General features: G+C 38.2%; 1 protein-coding gene across 1 annotated transcript in view; it reads left to right on the top strand.

Moving 5' to 3' along the window:
* RIT2 (Ras like without CAAX 2) overlaps positions 1 to 18,192 on the top strand; it is a 171,741-nt gene that overhangs the window by 60,308 nt on the left and 93,241 nt on the right. The window contains exon 3 of the mRNA XM_085042826.1: positions 10,071 to 10,144. Coding sequence (XP_084898952.1) covers positions 10,071 to 10,144 — 74 coding nt within the window. The remainder of the gene's footprint in view (positions 1 to 10,070; positions 10,145 to 18,192) is intronic.

Below are 18,192 nucleotides of genomic sequence, written 5' to 3'. Positions count from 1 at the left end.
GTTTGGCTTGACTCCACTGAAAAATATTCACTTCCCCCTGATTTGCTCCAACTGCTCTCTGATTGATCCATCTAATAGTTCGAAGCAGCAAAAGAACTTGAATGCCTCTTCTGCTGACAGAAGAGGATATTCTCAGAGCTGAGCTCTTCAGTCCTCCTTTCAGGCCTACAGTGATACCTTAGTATTGACCCAAAAGGGAAAATTGGGACAATATCTTCTTAGGTTCTTCTCTGCTGTTTTGTAGTAGAGTTTCACTGGGTTTGAGCCCCTCATACAATCTGGGGAATTCATCTCCAAATCTGTAGATCCTGACTGCTTTTTGATGGGAGAAAGGTCTCCATCTGGTGACATTAAGACAGGAGAGTTTATATGGTTATCCAGAACTGTAATCCACAGGGAAGTCGCTGACATGTTGTAGTTTCTAATTAGTAATGTAAGTGTAGAAAGTTCTAGAGCGTGATTATCTCACCCTAACATCTGCATCTCAAGTTAGTTAGATGAGTAAAGCTCCCAAATATGAAATACCTTAAAGAAAGCCTGTATTCTTGGGGCTAAAGTGGGGTGGAAAATCATGTTATGAGACAGCTGAGGATGTCCAAAGGTCCTGGGAATTAGGTGGCTGAAGCTGGGGTGACACCAAAGTCACCCTGTGGTCTTAGCCCAGTGGTTCTGCTGTAGGTTTCACAACCCACAGACAGCAATTATAATCAGAATTAGGGTCACAAACTCAGAAGGACCTGAAGCGAGACTTGCAGCCCATAAACAGGGAAAACTTGCTTACCTATATCCTGTATATTGTGATTAACAAAATCATTCCATTAATGATTTTTGAAATTGAAAGAGACACCCAAGCCATGGTTTTCTAGAGGCAGAGGATTTTTCATGCTCAATTCAAAATGCTTCATTGCAGGACAAATGTTTCCATTAACCTTTCTTTCATGGAAGCTGGCAGCCATCTACACCTCACTAAATCCAAGGCACCATCCATGCTAATAACCATGCAGATATAGTCAACTTGCTAATTACTTCCCCTGAAATGACAAGAAGTGAATTTGTAGCTGTCAGATCCTCCCACTCAGTAGCACAAGCATGGACTTGAAAGAGTAGTGAAATTGCTACCTGCTATTCTTGTTCCCCAAGATAAGGGTACTTGGACTCCTGTTAATTATCATGTTTTGATTAAACAGGAGTACTTTGTTCACTTTGTTCATGTACACCTCTGAATGGAATGACATTTTTCTGGAAGCAGAGAAAGTAATGATATGCTTTTATTAAATATTAGTAGCATTATCTACACTGCAAGCAGTTTCCAACAGCAAATGCAAAGGTTTGCCTGAGTTACTTTAACTTGCAAAATTGCTAACTTTTGCAGAGAAATTGTAATTTCTTTGCGAGAGCTGGTTCTGAGAAAAATAGCTTTATTCACTTGGGTGGGATGCTTTACAAAGAAAATTTAGCCTTTTTGGAGGACTGCACTGCAAGTTCTGATGAAGAGCTGACCGAGTTTTCTGGGCAACAAGCTTTGTCCCATAAAATAGTTTATACAAATTTAGTCACATATGTGGGAATTGGCAGATTAAAATCATAAATGGTGTCTTTGCTGATAACAGCATTTGCATCATAACTGAAAGTTGCTTCACCAGACCAAATTACTCAGATAGACTCTGGCAGTCTTTCACCTAAATCCCTGCTGTACCCCAGCAGAAATTCAACATTTAAAGGAGGAGACTCAACCTGCACCCAGAAGGACCCTATGTTTCACAATATGCTACCTGTAAGAATGGAATGAGCTTCTCCATCCATTTGTTTATAGAAATGAAGGAAGAATGGTGCAATGTTTTCTAGACTTCATCTTGGTTATATACGATGTAATTTGATCTTGACCAGCACTTATAAACACTCTTCAGCCTTGTGAACAAACAGTTTGCTTTAATTAATAATAGTTTTATTTTGGAGGGGGAAATGCCGATATGCAAATAGAAAATAAAATGTTGCAAAAAGTAAAAATTTAATATATAGTATAGTATAAAAATACCCAATGTTTCTATAGAAGGAGATATTTTTGTTGGTGCTTTTTGTGTTTCATTTTCAACCTGCTCTTGGCCCTAATATTTTTTTCAGGAGTGGATAAACTGGCATACAGTGTTATGCTCACATATCCTACTGTAATTTATAAATTTTGAGCCCTGATGGCAGAGATCTGACTGGGTACAAGGTACTGTATGACCAGACAAAATAGCAATGAGTTTGCCTTGCTGACTACCAAGGCTTTATATTTTTGACCATTTTTGTCTGGTAACAGGTATCTTACCTTGAATTTTCTATTGTCCATTGTGCTTTGTATCCTCCTTGATTACTACATACAGAAGAAAAACTCTCCCATGCAACACCATTCAACACAATCATTCTTAATTTTAGTTCTTCTTGAAAGCTGTGAAGGCCATTGCTTCCTTTTCCAACTGCTTTCTTAATAAACTTCATGATCATGAGAGCCCAAAGGGAGAAGACAAACTAAATTTAGCTGACTTGAAGTTCAATTTCCTCAGATTTCTGATCACACAAAACATTTTAGAGCACAGACAATGCCTCAATTTTCTTTGTTTTGCTTACCATAGGCTAAGTGAGATGAAGCTGCTTTTGCTTTGGGTGTTTTTCAGCAAAGAATGAAAGGGTACCACAGCAATGAAACACCAAGCTGGCATTCAAAAAAAGTTGCTTGTACACATCTATACGTAAAACTGGAAAAAAAAAATAGATGATGGAATGTGCAATGAGTAACCCAACTCCCAATTTTAAAGGCACTGGGTGCATTTCAGGTCACGAAGAAAGCTGGCATGTACTTATCCAAATCTGAAAATCAATCAGGCTACTTCAGCAGCTCAGTGTTATCAGTCCTGTCCTGCAGAGCACAGATCTGAAACATTAGGCAGCCCAAGAAGAGGGAGAATGTTAATTTGAGAGCACCTGTTTTAAGACAGATACATAATGACATTAGGAGGGGAACACTGCGGTGAGGTGAGAACTGAACAGAAATGTCTATTAGGCTGAGGAAGATTTTAGGTGAATTATTTGAAACAGATGCAGCCAAAGCCTAAGGTAACAGAGTGAGACAAGAGTATGATGAAGATGGCTGTTAAAAACTACTAATAACAAATAGTCAGGCTGCATGGGACTTGCTGAGCTGAAACTAAAGTTTTTGTTCTGCTACAGCGATTTTGGATGCTCAATAGGTTTCCCAGAGAAGTTTTGTACTCCCCATTCCTGGGAGAGTTCAAGGGCAGGTTGGACACGGCTTTGAGCAGCTTGGTCTAGTGGAATGTGTCCCTGCCTAGGTCAAGGGAGTTGGAAAAAGATTCTTCAAGATCTCCCAATTCAAATAATTTTGTGATTCTATGATTCTATGCCCTGTGCCCCTCCAAGCATTTAGACACCTCTCTTCATTCTTCTGATTAAACCATTCTTCATTCTTCTGATTAAATGCAGAGATTTGTTTGAGGATCTGGATATAAGCTAGTTTTACTTTCCATTGAAGATATTAGCAGTTCTTATATCAGGAGGACAAAACCAACTAAAAGTTGTTTTATTTTGTCTTCAAGTGTGGAGAATAGAAGATTTTTATTTTATTCCTGTTTGTATCTTTACGCCTTGCAATTATGAATTTCTCTTGAATTGCAAAATTATAGAATGTCTTTCATTGAAAGGGACTTTAAATATCATTCATTCCAAACCCCCTGCCATGGGCAGGGACATCTTCCACTGTCCCAGGTTGCTCCAAGCCCTGTCCAACCTGGCCTTGGACACTTCCAGGGATCCAGGGGCAGCCACAGCTTCTCTGGGCACCCTGTGCCATTGAGCAATCAAGGATAATTTTTTATGTGCCACTGAAGGTATAGAAACCTCTGAAACAGAATAGAGCAGCTAGTTAAAAGCATGTCATGACACTGAACAAAGGCTAAGTAAAGGAAACGCAGCATTGTGTTTTCAATTGAAATTAAGGAGAGATGGAATCTGCAACAGTGATTTGAATTTAGCAAGGCCATTTGAAAACATTACAGAATATTTTCTGAAGACATATGTGGCCAAAGCCTTGGTTTAGTATCTTATCTGTAAATATGTTTATGGCAATTTGAATGCTAAAATGAAAACTGAGAGATAGGGATTTCTGTATTTATTATCATGCAACCGAATGTGTAATGAATAAATGTATGAATTCCTTTTACTATAAGCACTTAACATGAATAATGTTTTATTTTCTCTCAGATTATTTTCATTTTCTCAAGGCCTACACTATAGGTTTTTTAATGGTCTAGCAGAGAAGTAATGTCTGCATTAAATGCTGCATTTTTTACCTATGTCTCTTTCATAGAAACAGCTGAGGTGTCCAAACTGTGTTGTTACTGAAGGAAGTATTTCTAACTGTGGATTTAGAAAGGCAGAGGTAATTTTATCTCTCTTCTGCAAACCATCATCAAGATTCTTCTGCCTGGAATAATGTTGTCTGTTACCACCACTTTTGTAGGCTGGTAGCAGGCAACTTGTGCTGTTAACATGGAAATGAATGAAACCTGAAGGATCTGACAAAGACATGACAAAGCTACACAAATAACAAATGGCAAACACAGCTCAATGCTGAGAAACAGCAAACAGCACCCCTGGGAAGAACAATAAGAGGTATTCCTAATTGCAGATATAATCACAGAATAAGCTGAGTTGGAAGGGACCCACAAGGATGAAGCTGGCTTGAGTCCCACTCCTGGCATTGCACTGGAGGATCCCCAAGAACCACATGTATTAATGGTGTAACAGAGCTGGAACTGAAATATTTACATATCCTAGCTAATAGCCTAGTACTAATATCCCTACTTGACTTATTTTGAAGGATACTGCTATCCATGTGAGTATTTACAAAATAGAAGGCAATCAAATCAGCCAGTTCTGTTCCTCTACACCATCCATTGCTTATCATGTGTGCATAGCTTATAGGAAGGCAACCTCTGTGACTGGGTGTCCTCATCTGCAAAATGCTGATAGCAATGCTCACCCAAATTATAAAACACTCATAGTCCAGGAAAATAATTATATGCTAAGGGAGGTTTTAACACCAATGTATTTTGATGGGTAATTCCTATGACATGCATATTTTTATCTGAAACAGGAGGCGTTTATGTGTTGTATTTGGTACAGTGGTTTATGTCTCTGTTCATCTAATTTTTTTTATCTTTAAAATTAAAAATCCTTGCTCTAAATAGAAACAGCACCCATACAGCCAAAGCCTCATGACCATCCTACATTCAGGAGCACCGTTAAATTAAAATGTATTTGTAGCAGATTATCTAGGCACACCAAGAGCTGTGTCTCCTGCTGTTGCTTTGGCACACAGGGAGAACAACAAGAGGCAGAATTCCAGGTGTGGCTGACTGAGCTTGGATTCCTTCTGCTGGCTTGACACCTCCTCAGTCAAATAAAATATCTTTTGGCTTACCTATATATGTGAATCTGATCATTTTTAACAGCAATTGGTACTGTATAGGACAGAGCAGAAGAGAGGCTTTATTTAGAAGGCATAGAAGCAGAATTAACAAATGGAAGAAAGAAGGATCTGACCTATATTTCAGGGACTGGAACACGTCTGTAATGCAGATGAAAAGCCCATTTCAACTCCTCTTTAAATTGTACACCATCCAAATCTATTTGTCATGAAGCAGTTACCTGCTCATAACTGAAAAAGTACTTTGATATATTTTTTATGAATTCAGCTTCTTTAAGATAACTGATCGTAACGCAACCTTGCATTAATTACTGTACTTCTGTCTCAAGAATTACATCTTATAAAAAAAGAAAGTGGAAAAAAAGCTCATACATTAATTTTACACACATAAGCCCAAAAAAAAAAGGAAAGAAAAAAAATCCAGATAACAGGCAGCTTAAAGAAATGGGGTTTTTTTCTTTGCTTTTATAATATTGCAAAGGGCAACCAAACAATTGAGACAGAGAAGTTAAAATCTTCTTGGTTTCATTTAGATATCAATTAAAGGAAAGAATTTAAAATTAAAAAGAAAATGGTGTGATTCAGAAAACAGGTGGATCTCTATTTGCTTTGTCCCACCCTGCAAAACAATAAACAGTAAATAGTCAAATGATACCACCCTCTGAAAGTAATTTTTGCATCTATTTTCATTTTTATTTTTAATGTCTGTAGTTCATATATCCAAGCATTTTTCAGACTGCAAGGATGCAGAAGTTTTGTTTCATCATTTTTAGTACTCTAAAAAATGCCCATTCTAGCAATCAACATTTGAAACACAGTTAGCAATATCAATAAACTTCATCCACAGGTTTTTTGTATATACCCTAAACTTCTGCTGAATTTTACCCAAACCAAATGCTGAGACTTTACAATTAACCTCACAGAAAAAAGACTAATCCCAAGCTTAATATAAACAACATAGTTTAAATCTGATTTATTGCCTGATGTCTAATTAGTATTCTTGTCTCTATTTTGTATGTTGTCTTAATTCTTTACTGAAACAGCAGCTGGAGTTTGGCCTTTTAATAAATAACACTCCTTAGAGCTGTAGGATGTATACATGCATGTGGTTTAGCAACCCCTAAATTAACTTTAAAAGGAGCATTATATTCATATTATAAATTAATTAGATGAAGGAAAATGTTCTGTACTCAAACACTGTGAATAGTGTAAATACACTAGATACCATTTGTAATAATGTGGATAATTTTTAAAGGGAAGATATCTGAGTATGAGCTTAACAGTGTTCCTGATGAAGATTGTTCTGTTTTATATGCATTTAGATGTTATTTCAGTGGAACATCTTCCCTTCTGTTCTTTGTCCACATGTGAGCAGTGTGTTCCTGGTATTTACAGCAAGGTCTCAGATCTCTTTCCTTACCATGACCATAAATTGAACCATGCTGCTTGGACTAAAAAAAACAGTAGTTCCTCCTGAAATCCCCTGGAAAACATGCAAAGATACCAGGATTTCTGCTTAACCTCATACCTACCAATAAACCTAAAAATGTGTGTGCAACGTACAGATATCTCCAACTCTCAATATCTAGGAGATGTCTTCTTTACAGGTTAAAGCCTCTGCCTCATAATTTGAGTAAAAGAAAGATATTTGCCCATGTAACAGACAGAAATGTTTACTAACCTTCTATTTATATCACTTTCTGAGATGAAATCCCAGTTTAAAAGTATCAGTTATAGAGTGGAACTAAGTGGTAAAGCTCTTCCACTTGGTCCATGTAGCATGATATAGGAAACATGGATTTCAATTTATGGATCTTGCTTCTACTTGCTGCTGTGGAAGGAATGCAATTCCAGGAGACCAGGAAATCCACAGGTAAATGGAAAGGTAGTGCCTCTCAAAGGAGTGGCTGGGTTTGAGCATTAAGAAGGTGATAGCTCATGAGTGGGTGCTATTATTTGGTGTGAGGGTCCTGGCTCAAGATTGTGATTTCCTTGGTAAGTGTAAGCTTTAGAAATTCTTCTTAAATGTGGGTCTGAAGAAAACAAGGGTTAAAACTCCCATCTATTTTCCATCCAGATTCAGTCTGAAAACACCCCTGCTTATCAAACCCTGGCTGAGGACATTTTTAGGCTTCTTTGTGTTATCTGTACTATTCTGCTTTTTGCATGTATGCAGAGAGAGAACATTACAAAGGAAACTCATATATCCTTCCTGTTTTATCTATACATTTCATGGGGCAGAAACAAATCTTACAAGTGAAAAGCATTTGCCCGGAAAACCATTTAGATTCATGTGCTTGGTCAATGCACAACAGAAAAGGTTTCTCTGCTACCAACAGAAGACATTAGCATATATCAAGAATGAAAATGGGACAGTGATTTTAACACTTCTTTGTGAAATGTTTTAAGGTCAGTAGTTAGGGAAAACAAGATAAATAAAAATGACAAAGTGTCTTTGTGCATTCTGTGTTATGTCTGCAAAGTAAAAATATTGTAAACATAGTCTGACTCCAGATTTTAGCATTTGAAACTTTACTGGTGACCGTGACATTATATCAGGGCACACGTGGAGTAGCTCAGCAGGGTAGATATCTTACATTTTCTCACTGAAAGCTGTGACTTGTATTCAGAAGCCAATGGCTTTTTTGGTTATAGCTAACTCTGAACTCATAATTCATTTCCTTTGCAAAAAAAAAAAAACATAATAGGATTTATCTAGCTTCATTTTCATCCAAATAGAATTTAAGTAGGAAAATTTCTGTCTGCATTAACTGTTTTTAAGCTATAGTATAAAGATTCACATCTGTCTAAGTGAAAAGGGGAGTATAACCACTGGCTTTATTGAATCCAGCTGCAGAGCCAAGAGTTCAAACTAAATTTATGGAAGTCATATGTTAATTACGTATGCAGTAATGTAATGCAAATGGACACCCACCTGCATAGAAGTGCATTAATAACACTTGATAGTATTAATGGAATTCATGTGAAGGAAACATCATGTTTGATTTTACATATTTTCCTATTTTGCTTTCAATTTTTAATTAATAAAAAAGATGAAAAACAAAAAAAAAAAAAAGAAAAAATCCACTGCAGGTATCATTGTTGTGCAATAACAAATTGCTTAAACTGTAAATAGCCCAGTTCCTTTTGTATGGTCCCTCTTTGCCACAGAGTTTCTTATTCAGCAATCCCTACAACAAGATCTATAAACCAAAATATATGCTGGTTGTTGTGCTCTGGCTTTTTCAGCAAGGTAATATATCATACAATTAATTAAGCCTCTGGGCCATCTTAATATCAATGGGATTAGGTATTTGTTTAAAGAAAGCCATGTGCCTATTAATTTGCTGAATTGAGGCCTAAAATAAAGAGGAAAATATTCTGACTATGTAATAAAAGATAGCAATCCTCTGGCTCCACAGGAGGGGTCTGAGTTAGGGATTTCCAGAATCTTGTACCCAAACTCTTTAGTTTTTTACTTCTGCAAGTAGAAAGCATGTTTTTACATGCTTTTACAAAGTGTTGCATGACACAACTTATATATTATGGCACAAATTGGAATGTCCCAAGAATTCCAACTGCCTGCCATATAATCCCACATTATAATCTCAATATTATTGCAACAGTAATTGAGAGCCTGTTCTGGGGGGTCTCTGCCAGGACTGGCTCTGAGGACAGCCCCAGCCACAGCCTCACAACAGCAAAAGACACTTCCCAGACACAACAAGTGCACTTGTCTTGTCTTCACACCTCAGTGCACTTCCAGAGCACAATGCCAGTCGCAAAAACTACTCAGGCTGGTCTGCATGATTGTTCAATTAAAGAGCACAGATAATTTCCAGGACTCTTTCAAGTATTAACACTGGCTGCTATCTACGCTCCTTTTAATCTCATGAAGAAAACACAAATGTTGAGAGGGGAATGAAATTGAAATGTGAGGAAAACAGCTTATGCAAATAGTAGTTCACCTTTTCTTTATTTTTCTCCTTCTAAATTTAGTTGACAAAATCCTGAGCTAAGGGAAGGGTCCACAAAGCAGAGCTTTTCCTCCTCTGCCTGCAGCTATGATAATGTGAGGATACAGATTACAGAATTTTGAGTCTATTCTCAGCCTTTCTGGAGATATACAGAAGTTTAAATAATTGCTCTGACATACTTGAGCCAGGAGCCACGTTCAGCCACAAGGAGTCTATCCCAATGATTTAGACAATCTTTAAATTGAAACAGTTTGCTAGAAAAGCTCTTTGAATGTGTTATTGTGTTAAGGAAAAAACACTCTGTTGCATAGCACCAGCACAACACCTCTGAATCTTTGTGACCTAGGTAACACCTGGGGTCTGTGTTACCCTTTTAAATAAAGGGAAATTTAATTTTTGTGTTTTGAGTTAGTGTGATAGAAGGGAATCTCTTTTCCTCATACTTTGTAGTGATGATAGGATTTCAAAAAAGGCCTTTTGAAATAAAGCAAGGTTAGGTCAGACTGGAGGGCTTTTGAAAAGCCTGCTCCAAACTAGCAAAGATATTTCATTTTCCATTCTCTGAGCCACTCATATGCTTAAGCAAACTACACTGTGTTTTTCAGAGGATGCCTATAAAACTCAAGTCCGAATTGATGATGAACCAGCCTATCTGGACATTCTAGACACTGCTGGACAGGTGAGTAATTTTCCAATGTAAGTCATTCAATCAGAGGTAAAGATTTTAACCTCAGAGATATGGGTCAGAGTGCTAGAAAAAAGGTTGCCTGTTCAAACATCAAGGAAGCAGTGGCAGAATAACATAGAGGAATTAACACAGGGGAAGATTAAAGGAGTGCTGCAGTATAGCACAGTATAACTTCCAAATCTCATCAGAGCAGACAGGCTGAAATGAACAATAGATGAAAAGATGTTTGTTTCTTTTTCTCTTGTATGCAGGAACATCTATCACAATAATGGAATGAATAAATACTGTGTTGATTATCTTATGCCTTTCTCATTCCTCCTTTTCTATATATAATACAGGAATTTTCTGGTCTACTTGTAGACTATGTATTTTGTAACATTTCTTCTTCCCACATTATACCTAAATATCAACTGCTCCCCCAGAGGGACAAGATCTTAATGCCAAAATTAACACACAGTGTACACACACAGGTTTTTCCACAGAAGCTGTGGCTGTCTCATTCCTGGCAGTGTCCAAGGCCAGGCAGGATGGAGTAACCTGGGATAGTGGAAGGTGTCCCTGCCAAGGGCAGGGGGCTTGGAATGAGAGAGACTTTAAATTCCCTTCCAATCCAAACCTTCCTCTGATTCTGCTATTCCTCTGAAAGTGTGTCTGCTGTATGAACATCAGTCAGGGAATTAATTTTCACACAGAGTGATGAAGAAGAAAGAGTTACATACAATAATTTCTTCTACCTAATTCGGTTCATTCCCTTTCCATTTCAAGATATTTTTACTGTTTAATCAAAGTCCTGCCACTTGTTTATCTTTTCCTTAGGTGTGTATCAGGATCTGTTTGAAGGTTTTTGCAGTTTCTCAAGTTTCCATTGTGTGTGTGAACCCTGTATAGGAATGAGACAACCAATAAGGAACTTAAATGTACTCAAAACAAATAAACAAAGAATTATTTAGGAAAGCAGAAGGCTGGAAACCTTGTTCTCAGCTTCCCAGATGTCTGAATACTCCTAAGCTGGGCACCCCAAATGGTGGGGGAATGCAGTCTGCTGCCCGAAATTTAAAGAAAGTTCATCTGTTGTTGGTCATTTCCTTATGTACAATTTTTTGCGTGATTTTTTGGTTTTGATCATGTGAAAAACTTAGAAGTAAACATCATTCTTAATTTATGGGAGGGGGATATGATTACAAGGTTATGAATTTGATCAGAATGGACAATTGTAAGGTAAGGAAGGAAATCAGAATAATGCAATCAGTGAAAGGTGGTGAGAACAGTAGTGGAGAAAAGCTGGAGAGTTTTAAGTTTTGTCTCTATCAGGAAGCAAAGCATCTAACATATTAGAGAACCATGGCATGTGGTGACCAGAGTAATGACATGTGATGCAGGTATTTCATAAAATCCTGGATTTTTTAAGGTTGGAAAATATCTTTAAGATCGCTGAGTGCAACCATTAACCCAGTACTGCCAAGCCCACCACTCACCTGTATTTCCAAGTGCCACAGCTAGATGTTTTTTTAAATCCCTTGGGGAATGGTGACTCCACCACTGCCCAGACATCCTGTGTCAAGGCTTGATAATCATTTTAATACAGAATTTTTTCCTAATATCCACTCTAAACCTCAGCCATTCCTCTTTTTCACAAGCAGAGGTCTGTAGCAGAAACACCACACTCAGAAGATTCATCATCCCAGGCCTTTCTACAGCCTGGGCATAGCTATTCTACTTCTGCTGAAATGATTCTCCCAGGCTGATGTGATATGAGAAAATCTCTGTGCTAAATTCCCTTGTTGTTCCAGTGCAGATTGTCATCACTGATTCTTGCTCCCACAGTAGCTGTGAAGCTTTTCCCACTTTCCCTCCCCACCATGTTTCAGGAGCTGTCCTTTAGAAGTGTCCTGGATTTAGCTGCTTGTCTTGGCAGATGTCTTTGGATTTGTTGCCTCTCTACCTGCACTACACATCTCCAGAATAAATCAAGACCTAATCCAACTCCCATTGAAGTCAGCAGCTGAAATAGGCTCTTTCTTCACTGAGGACTTAATGGTGCTCTCACCAAAGCTCACACAAATTCTGCTCTGACTTTGGTGACTCAGGGTAAAAATCCAGAGCACCCAGTTGTGCTTCTGCTGATGTATGCCATGATGGTACCTCGTTGTTTTTATTGCCCTGGGTTTTGTGTCAAATTGGAGATGGTTTTGCAGCTTCTAAATCATGCAGTGGAGATCTCATTTGTCTGGGTGTCCTCGCAGTCATAAATACTTCATCATCAACTTTGAATAATGACTTTAATCACTTCAGAAGATCAAGGAGCTAAAATTGTAATTCATCCCTATTTGGGAGACACAAGAAGTCAATACAGAAACTGACTGAAGTTAATGTATTTTGTTGTTGAGCTCCAGGATGTTCAACAAATATGTTTCTCCTTTCCCATCTGTACCTGTGAGCATGTCAACACTGACCAAATTAACTACTAATAATTAATAAAGCTTTAAACTGTCAAATCTAGACTTAAAAATCCACATGTGATTTCATACCTGACACTGAATAAAAATCTTCCGTATTTTAACAGGTGGATCCAGTTTGAAGCACTTAAAAACACATTTGTGTTCTCAACTTTCTGAAGTTAAAAAAACCCCAAAAAACAAAACCCAGAAACATTAATAAACTCGCTCATCTAGTCACTGATCTTCCTTTTCTTATGCATATTCATAGACACTATTGCATACTACAAATTGCTCATCTCAGGAAGCAAACTGATGTTCCATGAACTCTATATACCGATTTTATACACACCATTTGTCCTTTTTGGGCTCCTCCAGTACTGTTTTTCCACTGAAGACACAACAAGAGGCATTTTCTTAGCAAGTGTGAGGGCTGGGGCAAGCAGTTATGCTTCACTGAACTCACTGCAGTTGCTTTTCACCACCCTCTACACCTGACAGCTGGATAGCCTGTGTTTGCTCACCACAAAACTTCCAACAGAATATATTTACCTCAGAGTTTCAGGAGCAGGCATTGATGCAGCTTCTTGTAGCTGGATTGCCATAAACAGACCTTGCTTGAGCTGTTCCCTCCAAAATAACCTTGTACATGTGGTGTGCAGCAAGGAAATGAACAAAAAATTGATGCTGGCATTGTTTTTCAGTGGCACAACCGAATCTAGAAGAAGCTGCCACTAATTCTTTTGGTTAGGTGTCAATGATGCCTTTGGCTTTTTAATTAGGAGAAATATTCTTAACCCAAAACTTTTCTTTTTGCATCTACATTTCAGTTAAAACCAAAAAAAGAAGCAAATAAAGCCAAACACAGGAAGTGTGAGATTGAGATCATATTTAAAAAATTGAGGATGTTTATTTTTTTAGCTTTAACTCCCAAGGCAAGCTGCAGTATGGCATGTGGAATATATAGGACAAACTTAATGGAAATCTGGAAATGCAAATTAGTATACATAAAGATAGCTTGGATTTCCTTGTTCACCCATATTTTTTGAGTAACTTTCCCTTGAAATTCACCCGTGTCCATTGAGTTTTGAAGTGGTGTTGGTGGAGGTAATGCAGGAATTTTCCTTTTCTTAACCAACGTGTCGTAAAAGTAATCTGCTTTTACATATATTTAATCTAAACTGACATAAAATCTTTGATTTCCAGCAAACTTGCAGGTGCAAATCCAGCCCTAAAGCACTTTATTCTGTGTTCAGTTCCCTTCACAATTATTCTCAGAGAGTGACAACCCCCAACTGCTCCAACCTCGCACAAAAAGCCTCCACACAGAGTTATAGAAACCTTCTGTTCACTCATTTACGCTTTCTCACCCTCTCTTCTAGCTTAAAAATATGTTGCTACTTCTGGAGCCCAGAAGTATGCTCCTCATGAAGCACACACAGCAGTTATCTCTCCTGCTGTATTTATAAACTGTTGACTGACACAGGAGCTTTTATTCTTGCCACAGCTTCCCTCTGTATGACACATTACCCAATCTCTCTGTGTAGACCTCACGCCGAACACTAAAAGAGCAGCAGAGCTCCTTTCACTGAAAAACAATCTGATCTGATATGTAAAAGAGGCAAAAATTGTTTTCAGATACAAAGCAGGCAAGTAAGCAGAAAAATGTTTTTCTCTACCTGCCAGCGAGACAGTGCATTCGGAGATTATTGCACCAATTTTTGTTTGCTAAAACGTGAGCTTTTTATGATAAACTTTGTGCACCAGTATATTTCCCAGGTGTGAGTCAGAGACTTGAAAAATTGGCCTTAAAATGTGATGGCATGCCATTTCAGGGAGATTTTCCTTTGTCTGGGGCTGTGTGCGCATGAATTCATTTCCAGGCAGACACTTTTCAACCTGACAACAACAGTGCGCTCTGTACTGAAATCCATCTCTCAAATTGCTAGCAAATCACAGGACATGTTTATCCTGCCAACCTGCAGGACTATGATTCTTACCCCCTGCTTCAAGCTTTGAAGAGGAACTGTATTAGTCCCAAGAGCCCTTCAGATAAACACACTTTCTCAGACTAAACACTATAGTCCGATGATTCACTCAGACTGTTATCTGAGACCCTTCTGCTTATTATCTAAACATGCTGCTCTAATCCTGAATCAATGGAAGTGAAATCTCAAAGTACACTAGTGCAGCTTATCTCAAGGAAATGTAAAATGCCTTTTTGGCAGTAATTATGTCTTAATGGGCCTTTACAGCGTGTTCTTATAAGGGGAAAATAATTTTATTGCACTTTCTGCTGGGTACTGCAGTGCATAAATGAAATCCATTTTATTTTTAAAGCATAGGGATATTGAAGTAAGTAGCAGCTATTAACACAGTGTATTAGGTGAGAAGAACACTAGTTTTATTTCCTTTGTATATTGTGCCACAGGCTGTTGAAAACATACTTAGAAAGTCAAATCATAACACTGAAAATTATCCTGGGTTCTCAAGACAAGTTGTTCTGTATTTTCTGGGAAGAGCTAAAATCTCTCCCTTGACCTATTCATTTTATTTGCCAATGGACAGATTGTGAAGAAACACTTATTTGGCACAGATATGGAGTGGAAAAAACAGTTGCAGTAAATCACAGATGAAATTGCGGACCTGACACCAATTTCCTTCAAATCATGGAAAAAACATTCCTTGACTTCAATACGAAAAAAATCTAGGCATATACTGTTAAAAAGGAGTGTATTACCGAAGCAAGAAGAGGCAACTGGCAGCCAAGATTCCCAGCTTCCATTCTCATCCCTGTCCATGAGTGAATCATGATGCAATAAAGGGTGGATCAGTTTGTATCTCTAGGTCTGCATTTATCTTCCTGTCAAAGAGATGCAATAAAACGTTGCAGGGAACAAGCATTTAGGGTGAACATCAGCACTTATTGTGCCTGACAGTACTGATTTCCTGCCCATTGCTACCATTCCACTTCAGCACAGTCAATGGTAGTGGTTTCATGTTGCAGGTGGAGGAGGGAAACTTTGCAGTGTTTTCTGTTCTCTTTCAACAAAGTCTTCTTTTTTTCTCTTGAAATACTTTCCTTCTCACTGTTGTCTTTCTCCAACTAGCAATTTATGAAACCAGATAAATAGACAGTCATACTGCTGAGCTGTGTTTCTTTTTCTCTCTTTTTAATAAAATAAGAACATACAAGAGAAGAAAATATATGATTACAACTTTTGATAAAAGTAGCAAGATCCTTTTTTCTTCTTTCCGTGCCTTCCTTTGTAGTATCTTGGTTTGGTTGTTTTTGCTGGAGTATGGCTTTTGAAATTATTTTATTTCATTTGGTTTTGAGGTGTTTTTTTTGGTTAGTTGGCTTTGTTCTGGTGTACATTTCATGGAAAACACCTGTATAAACTTCATCTATGTCCTCCACAAGATGGTGATAATGTAAATTTGTCTGTTCTCCCACCAGTAGAAAATATTCTGAACCTTTTTGGTACACTATTGAATGGTACTGAAGTACTTTGAAGTTTCACCAGACACTGCATATACTCTGAGTGTGTCCTGATTTCTTTATATGTATATGTGACTGTCCTAGATAATTTCACTAGGAATTCCATTTTACAGAGATTTGCTATCAAAATCTACATGTTACCAAGAGATTGTACACAAACTAGAGATGCCAGCAAAAAACTGTGTTCTAGCTCCATCAGTTTTCACAAAGCTCATATCCTAATGATATTTCCAGGACAAAAAAATTGGCTTGAATGCTGAGAAAATGAGCACATATTACAGCACCACATGGTTCCCATTTCCCCTGGCCAAATGACCAAGAAAAGGATCTTTTGCAGTGCAAGGTGTTAATGCTTCTCAGGAAAAGCAAGTTGCCCCCAAAAAATGAAACTTTCAAAATTAAGTGTCTTTTATGCCATTCTGTACCTTTGAATGGTGGTGTCTCCAGACAAAGAGAACAAAAGCAAAAACTTTCATAGTGTTATCTGAATCATCCAAACATTTCACTTGCAAAACCACAAGAAGGACTGCTGAAAAAAAATCTTAATAAAAACGTCATTTTTATTTCCCGCTATCATGAGGAGAATGGAAAAACCTAAAATCAAGTAACATCTTTCAAACTGGAGTTTCAATAGTTCCACCCTAGAACCTGGAAGTGAAATTCTCTCCTACCACAGAAAAAAATGAACACCTCCCCAACAAACAAACAACGTAAACCTCAGCAAATTTTGTACTCCATTTCTTGTTACATTTATAATCTAAGAAATGCTTTCTATCCATCCAGATTTTTCAAAGAGGAATTAAGGAGCTAAGTAGAAACTCAATAAAATAATTAATGAAAATATTAAATATTTTCTGAGGTTTTATTTCTTTTTTATCCTTAACAAGCTATATTTTGGATATGTATTTTTCTCACTTCCATAGGAGAAAGCTTGCACAGCTTGCACAGATTTTTGTGCCTGCTTTTATTTTGTGCCTAATGGTTGAGTAGAATAAATTGTTGTTATGAGTGTTCCACGTTGTTATCAGAGCCGTGGGATGATGTGAGAAAAACCATGCCAGGGAACGACCTTTTCTCTTAATAAGACAAAAAGCTGAAAACCTTAGCAGTAGCCATGTTGACTGTACCTGTATTAGAAATCAGTGAAGTACCTGACTAACACCTCGGAGAAAGCTGAAGCAGTCAGAAGCCACTAACTTTTGGACTTGCAGATGAACTTCGGCCCTGTCCTGGAGAGTTTTGGCACATCTCAGAAGCTACTCACTGTCTTTCAGGATCATAAAATCATGGAATTCTTCCGATTAGAAATGGCTATAAAACTGCTGCCATGGGCAGGGACACCTTCCACTATCCCAGGTTGCTCCAAGCCCTGTCCAACCTGGCCTTGGACGCTGCCAGGGATCCAGGGGCAGCCACAGCTTATCTGGGCACCCTGTGCCAGGGCCTTACCTCCCTGATGACCAAGAATTCCTTCCCAATATCCAATCCAGCCCTGCCCTCTGTCAGTTAAAATCCATTCCTCCTTATTCTGTAACCTTTTCCCAAGTCCCTCTCCAGTGCTCTTGTGGCTTCTTCTCGATCCTACCTCCTATGGTCTCCCTGGATCTTTCGCTTTTCCTGTTGGATAAATTGTTCTAACTGAGGTACCTCGTGGCTTACAGTCTGGGAGCTCTACCTTTGTCCTCATGGGCTGGGTTTTTTTTCTAATGCAGTGAAAATTGTTCAGTTGCTCCAGAAGTATTTATGCAAATGAAAATGAAAGAGCATGTTGAGGTCTCCTTCCCGCTGGAAGCCACAGGGACATGACAGCTCAGTCTTTTTGTGTCACAGGTTTGCACTGTGAGCAACACAAAAGCCATGCAGGATTGTAATACAGGTATTTTGCATTTATTTTGGTGGTGATTTATGTAGTCCCCAGGGAACACATCCCTCAGATGAACGGTGAGCTAAATTTCAGTTGCAGAAATGAGTGCACTATTGATTAAATGTTACAAAAGTTAAAAAAAGCCACTCTGCGGATTGTTTGCTTCTTCCTTTCCCCCCTTTTCAGGTTCTCAGATTGAGTTATATCTCTGCTGATGAGTAGGGCACAGGGGAGGGGA

This window comes from Lichenostomus cassidix, chromosome Z (assembly GCF_008360975.1).
Source record: "Lichenostomus cassidix isolate B80296 chromosome Z, HeHo_3.0, whole genome shotgun sequence".
In the NCBI taxonomy this organism is placed as follows: domain Eukaryota; kingdom Metazoa; phylum Chordata; class Aves; order Passeriformes; family Meliphagidae; genus Lichenostomus; species Lichenostomus cassidix.
Note: the sequence above shows the minus strand (reverse complement) of the source record. Positions and strands in the feature narration are given on the sequence as shown.